Consider the following 7,417-nt stretch of genomic DNA (forward strand, 5'->3'; position numbering starts at 1 on the left):
GGGGTTAGGCCGCGGGGCCCCGCGAGGGCAGGCCGGGCCCCCGGGCGGTGACAGGCCGCGGGGCCCCGTGTGCGGGCGATCGCGGGCCGCAGGGCGCCCCGCGGAGGCGGCGCGGCCTCTCCTAAGGGGGCTGCGCTCGGTTAACACCCCTCCGTCCCCAGGACCCGTCGCGCGGGCCCTGCCCCGCGGCCCGCTCCTCTGGCAGCGCSGCGATGCCGCCCAGGCTGCGCCTCCCAGCCTGGCTGCGTTTCCCGCGCGCCGCCCTTGTGGCAGCGGTGCGGGAGCGGTGCTGCGTGACAGGTACCCCAGCAGCCTAGGGAAATGCGACAGCCTTTGAGTGAGCTTAGCTTAAACGCCCAGGACCCGCGATGGTTCCCAAAGTGATCCCCTGCCGCGTGCATGGCAAGGCAGGGAGCGGCAGAGAGCTGGGAAGCTGGCTTCTGGATATTTCCGATTGTGGAAAGGCCACATACTAACTTCACAATCCCAAAGCACAAGCTTTCCTTGTGTCTCTGTGTTTTGTTCTCCCTAACCCTGATCCATGTTATCAGTCCGGCTGTACTGAGAAGTGCAAAAGCGACAAAGAGCAAAGCTAAAGAGTGCGGGTCTAGTTCTAGCTCAGAAGAAATGAAATCGATTCATTTTTGATGCAGTGACAATATTGAAATTGTGAATTAAAAATAAAATGTTTTTTCCTCCCTCTTTGGCCATTTCTACATGTAGGACATGACAGTGCATTCAGGTGCTTATTGGGTGGTTCAGACTCACCAGCACCTGGACAGCAACCCACTGCTGCCTTCCCACCTCACCACAAACTGATCCTCTTCTAGTGTGGACAGTGATTTTTGTTTAAGGAGTTGGTGTTATTTAATTAGCTTTCAGGCATTTTTATGGCCACAATGTGACAATATGGTGAGATTATACACTGAACTGCAATGCAAAAARTATAATTAATGGAAAGGCTTTAGGCACTTCAATTCCATTAGGCTGACTGAAGATGAAGATATGATTTACAAAAATGAATTTTGAAGTTTTTTTTGTTGCAAAAATTCAAAGTTACCTAAACAGCAGCTTGCAGGCAATAACTGTGATCACTGTGGGGTTTCTKGCACACTCTTCAGACTGATAACAGTAGGTGAAAGCTTCATGGCTTGATATCAGAAATGACAACATCTTGGACTGGTAACGGCTGTATTTTCTCCATCCATTCACCCCCTACTCTCTCCAGCTGCCAGGCACTATCTTTACTAAAATTACTTAAACCCTTAAAAATAGCATAACCTTTGTTGCATGTCTGTTAAATTCTCTGCCAAATATCTGACTCTGCTAGTTGAGTTCAAGGAGACTTCCACCTTGTCATTCTTGGGTACCATAAATTTAAACAATCTTTATCTTTTCAAGATGAAAGTAGAATTGTAAGCACTAAACATAAAGAATATGTGTCAGTTCTTTAGATCTAAAATTAAGCAAAAGTAGCCAGGAGCCTGACTGGTTCTTTTCATATGCCTAAAATCTCTTGGTAGCTAATCACTGTTGACCTCATGAATTACAATGACAAGATGGAATTCCCTGTATCTTCTAACAAACCTAATTCCTATTTGTTGAATGTTGCAGTTTGGGAGTGATTCCTTCTTGTGTTTGTCTTGGCTTTGTGTAAACTTGTTCAGAATGAAGTGTGATTAGTGTTGTCACTTAACTCTGATGTTGTCTCTTTTCCCTTCCTTTCTGCCTGCTGCTTTCATTCTCTAGTATTGGTATTTGCCATTCATTTCACCTTCTGCATCTATGCATCTCATGGTAGGTGATAGGCTTTTAATCTGAGATTAGACTTTCTGTAATGCTTCTAATTGCTAAAACTGAAAGCAGAAGTAAAAATTGTATTAAAATGGCTTATTTGCCGCTGAACAGACTTACTTCAGGTACTATGAAAAGCTAAAAACTATTGTAGCTTTTTGTTTTGCAGCATGTTTGTGACCATGTAAGCACTGGTCTGATTTAAGGATTTCCAAGAAAATGCTAACTGAGAAATACTTGCTTCAGATTCAGGAAATGTTATGGTAGCATCTGCAAGAGAAAGCAGGTTCCCTCATATCTTCTGCAAATCTGGCAACCATGTGAAGGAAGGGCAAGTAATTCTGATCTTAGCCAGACACAGAAAGTGAGTGTATACAGTACAGATCCGCGGATGTATTCAGTCCTGTCCTGAAGCAGTCCTTGCTGTTCCTGTTCTAGGTCTGATGAGCTGATTTTGGCTTATTGTGGTAACTTTTGTGGCTAGATAAGTTTCTAAGGATCAAATTAGTATCACTTTTTCATGGTAGAAGAATATATTAAATCTATGAATTTTTTTGTSCTGTTGAAAGGAACCATAAATGGAACTTAACAGATGTCACCCACTTGTAGTGCATTTATGAAACATTGGCTACAGAAAGCAATCTGAGCCGTAGGACCTTTCACTGCTAGGGCATTGGTTGAAATAAATTCAGGTCCCTGGCAACTGCAAGTCCAGGAATTATTCAATAGCATACGTGAAATGACTTGGAGGTGTCATTCCAGTTCTCTTGGGAAGTGCTGAATATGGCAGAGAGATGCTAACTAGCAGCTCGGTAGCCATTCTTACTTTCATACTGTTCTGTGAACAGCCTTCTAGCTGGCCTCTTCAGGTCAGACTTGATACATGTTAATGGGAARTGCTGTGTGTATGGGGAAAGGGAGGGAACAAAAGTACTCGATTGTTTCTAATCAGAGGAGGTGTTCTTTTTCAAACAAGATTGAAGTWGCCTTGCCAAAATATGAACTGGGATCTCTGTTTATTAAGTACCAAATTCCTTTGAGGCACCAGGTTTCTGTTCCTGCTTTCCAAGCCAGCTGAAGCAGCACYGGACACAGACATAGGAGTGCTCGTCAGTTTTTCTCTTGGCTTGTGCTAAATTGCTTTTGCCTCTGTCTAGAACTCAGAGCTCTTCACACTGACATATGGAGCTCTGGTCACGCAGCTGTGCAAGGACTACGAGAATGATGAGGACGTCAACAAGCAGCTTGACAAAATGTGAGTAGATCTGCTGCAGTGGTGCCCTGTAGGAACTCAAGTTCATAGTTGGCACAGCTATCTGTTCTACTGTCTTTTAGCTGCTCCGAGAATGAAATCTTACAGATTGAGTCTTATTTACTGTTGATATTTCCCAGAATTATTATTTTTCCCCAATATCTTCTTGCATAAATGTTGACTGTCTTTCAAAAGCTGCACAGTTCTGATTCTGTGGCTTGTTGCTCTTTGGTAYGTTGACAGGGGTTACAACATAGGCGTTCGGCTAATAGAAGACTTTCTGGCCCGATCCAATGTGGGAAGATGTCATGATTTCCGTGAAACTGCAGATGTTATTGCAAAGGTAATTGTCAAAGCTCAGCTGGTCAGATTGTTAGTGTTGGGTTATATGTATTTGCGTGGCATAACTGGTGTGTGTGGGCTACTGTATGTTCTCACATAGGAGTTTAAATGGAATTTTAATRTGGAGTGAGAAGATAAATGGTGAGAAACATTCTAAAGTACATTTGGTAGTTACTTAATAGCTGAGTTTAAATAGCTACTTTGGAGTCAATTTGAACCTCAACCGGAGTTCCTCATATGTCCAGAAACCAATGAAATCTAGTTCCAGTGRTGTCTATAGACATCTTTCCTTGAGGAGGACCCTCTATATCCCTTTGTTTGTGAGGAAAGAGTATTTGCTATTCACAAGGTGGTTGTGAAATTTTTGAGTGAGATTTTAGAAAAAAAAAAGAGAAATTAGGCCCCTGGCTTTTGCTGACTGGTGGGAATTGACAGAAAGGAGTGGTATTTTCAAAACCCATTAGCAAATTTTTTTGACAAAGATCAAAGTAATGCTGTGACTTCGTGGGTCATGTTCTTGTTCRTACTCTGTTTAATGTAACAGATAGCATTTAAAATGTATTTGGGCATCACTCCAAGCATCACCAACTGGAGTCCTGGAGGTGATGAGTTCTCTCTGATTTTGGAAAATAACCCCTTGGTGGACTTCGTCGAACTCCCTGACAACCACTCGTCTCTCATCTATTCCAACTTGTTGTGTGGAGTGCTGCGAGGTGCCCTGGAAATGGTAAGCCAATGTCTCATCTGGTGAGACAGAGAGGTCATAGAAATTTGGGCTTTGAAGATACATATATGAGTAACCAAAATATCAGCAGATACTTCAATGTCTGGTCTGTGTTTGTGGCTTCTGGGTTGGTTTTGGACTTGACATTCATAGCAAGGAAAGAGCAGAAATGGAGGAGTGCTTTGTTGCTGTCATATATGGCARATAGTCTTACTTAGCCGAAGTTTTTGAGAAATATACACAGAGCAGCAGGAGATGTAGCCCTGAGTGATAGGGTTAATTGGGGTCTTTGGAGGGAGTGCCAGTTACGCTGAAGGAGGTATGTTGTCTAGGCAGGATACCCGCTGTGCCATAAGCAACCAAAGGCCACAATGTACAGGGAAGAAGTGATCTTGAAAACTAATTAGGGCTTCTCTAGAGCTCTGCAGCGCATGTCATGTCCTCTGAGTCCTTAAGCTGGTGCTTTATGGTTAGATGGTTTCTAGGGAAGCTGTTATTATAATGGAGGTAACACCTCTTTCCTCTTCCATCACCTAGGTTCAGATGGCTGTGGATGTAAAATTTGTGCAGGACACATTGAAAGGCGACAGCGTCACAGAAATAAGAATGAAGTTCATCAGGCGGATTGAAGACAATCTCCCAGCTGGTGAAGAGTGATTTGCAACCCAGTCTCCCTTTGGGACTGGAGGGGACCAGCTGGCTGTGGTGGTTAGCTTTCGTCACAGATCTGTAGGGATATAGTGTGCTTTTATCACAGATCTGTAGGGATATAGTGCCCCTGTATGTTCAGACTGACTCACTGACTGTTTAAGATGTTATATTCTTCTACTGTTACTTCCATCTTCCATAGAAGACAATTGCCTGGTTGCTGTTTATTTCACAGGTTCATTCTGAAGCTTTTTCATAAGGTGATGTCTTTTTCATATCCCCCTGGGGTCTCTTTCTACACTGTTTCTAATTGTGATATTTGGTTGTGTAAGAACTACTGCTCAAACTCTGAAAGAGCTTCAGTCTGTTCAAATCTGAATCCAGGTTTTATAACCAGAATTGGAGATCAAGATATGAGTGCCCACTGAGTTTGTTAAATGCTGTTCTTAAAAAGAGGTTGCTAAAGYGCACTCTGACATAAGCACATAATATTCCTGTAGACCAAACTGGCTTCCTGCAATTGATTCTGAAGTTATTAGTAAAATGCAAACTTGATCCTAAGGAGATTTGACAGAGCTGTTTCAGTGCTTGGCATCCTGTCAGAGAGGTTCCTTCTCTCAGAGGGCGATGGCATCTGGCATCACCTAGTGCTGGCAAGCTCAGAAGGTCTGTTCTGCCTGGGCCTTTCTGCCCCTTTCTCTTCCTCTAGCAGTGTTTCTGAAAGCAAACTCAGCAATACCATTCTCTAACGGGATGTTGTTTGTGTGTTACTCTCTTTATTCTCCTCTTGGAAGGGGAGGGCCAGTAAATTGTATGCAAAAAAAACACTGAATATTTTAAACAGAGAAACGGAGCTAGTGGCTGAAATGTCTTTGGTGTTCTGCAGTGTATGCTGCCTTGAGCCTGTTTGCTGGGTTGACAGAACTAAAAAATAAAACTCAGAATAACAATTGGGAAGTGTTAAATGCATTTCGGCAAATAGAGTCTCTTCTGCTCTTAAATACTGCACAATGTGAAGGGGATGTCACATACGTATTTAGGCTAAACCACGATTTTCCATATTATTTGAATTGGCAAGATACAGCAGTCTGTAATACCTGCTGTTGAGTAGAGTAACTAAATACACAAAGTAATGTTATATCTCAGAACCCAAGAAATTGGAAAATCCTCTTTTTTTTTTGTCACCCTACTCATCCAGAACCTGCAGTCAGACATTTAATTCTCTAATCACTTTACATAGCATGAAGGCACAAATTCACAGGGATATCTAGGAGCCTGAAGTCCACAGCACCCATTGACTTCCACAAGTACTAGGGGCTTGAACATCTTTGTAGGTTTATGCCTGAGTGTAAGGTGTAAGAGAGAAAGCTGCTGTTTGTGCCATACGTACTGGKGGGAGTAAGGCTACAGACCTCCTGCGTTTCTCTAAAGTGAGTTACCCACTCCTGTAATTTCCTTCTTTGTTGTACTTGAAAAGTCCCAAAGAATTCACCCTGCTTTAGGCCAGCCTGAGTCTGCATTTGGGGCAAACACTGTCCCTCTTCCAGAGGGGGTTAGGCTGAGGTGATGGACTGAACTCTACAGTCTAAGCCCATTCTGCTAGCGGAGTTATGACTAGGTTGTGGAAGGCTTGAAATGAACCTCTGAGCTGTGACCATTCTCGTTAGTCCATCTGCTAGTAATTTAGGTTTGTCGGGGAATCCAGGTTATTTTCTTGAACACTGAACCATCTGGACTCTGGATGGCTCAGCCAGTCCCTTTTTTGCCCAAATGAATCCCCTATAGGCTCTGTGTTTGGATGCTCCCTTATGTTTTGTTTGTCCTGTAAAGGGGCAGTGAGTCACTTTAAAAGCGGTGAGAGAATTACATCAAGAAACAGCTGTGGCTAATGTGTTTAGGAGGTATAGGTGCTGCGTGGGCATGTTGCAAAGGTGCAAAAAGATCAGATGTTTCTCATCATTGATCATTATAAGTCATTTTAAGGATGCATTTTAAAAGCAATTACATTAAAAGAAATCCTAATGTCAATTCTTTGGTTTCCTTTTTTTTTTCCCAATTTATTTTGAAGCCTGTGCTGTTGGAGGAGGAGCAGTTGAGCAGTGTGGGTTTGCTTCGCTGCCTTGGGCTGGCAGGGTGATGGGAGTGCAGCACAAAGAATGTCTGGCTGCTGGCTTGTGTGAAAGCGGTTAACTGAGCTGCTTGAAGGAAACCTGCCCAATATTCAGTGCACGGAGGGATTGTGGCTGAAGGGAGTGGTATACAGGGGCTGATGTGGAGCGCTGGGAAACCAGACTGTGTTTGCTTGTTTGAKCACTGGCCTTTTTCTGCCCCCTGAATATTCCTGCATGTACGTTAGCAGAGACTTAGTAACATCAGCCTAAGGCAGTCTTTTGCAGGTCTGAGCTGAGAAAATGCTGTTCATACTGGAGAAATAATCTGGGGATGCACCTATACTCTCTTCCTGGGCACTGACTGTTCAAGCTTTGGGTGGGTGCTACTCCACAGCCGCTCTCAGTCGTGCGGTGCGGTGAGTGTGAGCGCAGGGGCAAGGAGTGGAAACTGCTGGCGCTATAGAAGGAATTTCAGCTTTCCTTTCTTGTGTAAGCTGCATAAGCACTCCCGAGGAGCACGCAGGCGAGAGCACCCTGCGTGGCACG

At 43.8% G+C, this 7,417-nt stretch overlaps 2 protein-coding genes across 2 annotated transcripts in view; one reads left to right on the top strand and one right to left on the bottom strand.

The window, feature by feature from the left end:
• LOC146594855 (uncharacterized) overlaps positions 1 to 1,173 on the bottom strand; it is an 8,665-nt gene extending 7,492 nt beyond the window's left edge. Inside the window, exons 1-2 of the mRNA XM_085306740.1 lie at positions 1,061 to 1,173; positions 769 to 826 (exon numbers count right to left, since the gene is read on the bottom strand). Of these exons, the coding sequence (XP_085162866.1) occupies positions 769 to 826; positions 1,061 to 1,173 (171 nt within the window). The remainder of the gene's footprint in view (positions 1 to 768; positions 827 to 1,060) is intronic.
• On the top strand, positions 232 to 6,788 carry TRAPPC3 (trafficking protein particle complex subunit 3). The gene is made up of 4 exons (XM_085306686.1): positions 232 to 3,049; positions 3,290 to 3,389; positions 3,933 to 4,115; positions 4,650 to 6,788. Coding segments are annotated over exons 1-4 (405 nt in total). The 5' UTR covers positions 232 to 3,047; the 3' UTR covers positions 4,770 to 6,788.
• The last annotated feature ends 629 nt before the right edge of the window (positions 6,789 to 7,417 follow it).

This window comes from Rhea americana, unplaced genomic scaffold (genome assembly GCF_003343005.1).
Source record: "Rhea americana isolate MKP2758 unplaced genomic scaffold, rheAme1 scaffold_246, whole genome shotgun sequence".
NCBI classification, from domain to species: domain Eukaryota; kingdom Metazoa; phylum Chordata; class Aves; order Rheiformes; family Rheidae; genus Rhea; species Rhea americana.

Excerpts from the sequence above, each read along its gene's own strand:
- TRAPPC3 (XM_085306686.1), top strand. Across the intron at positions 3,390-3,932 it reads CTGCAGATGTTATTGCAAAG|ATAGCATTTAAAATGTATTT; the intron begins GTAATTGTCAAA and ends TTAATGTAACAG. Across the intron at positions 4,116-4,649 it reads TGCGAGGTGCCCTGGAAATG|GTTCAGATGGCTGTGGATGT; the intron begins GTAAGCCAATGT and ends TCCATCACCTAG.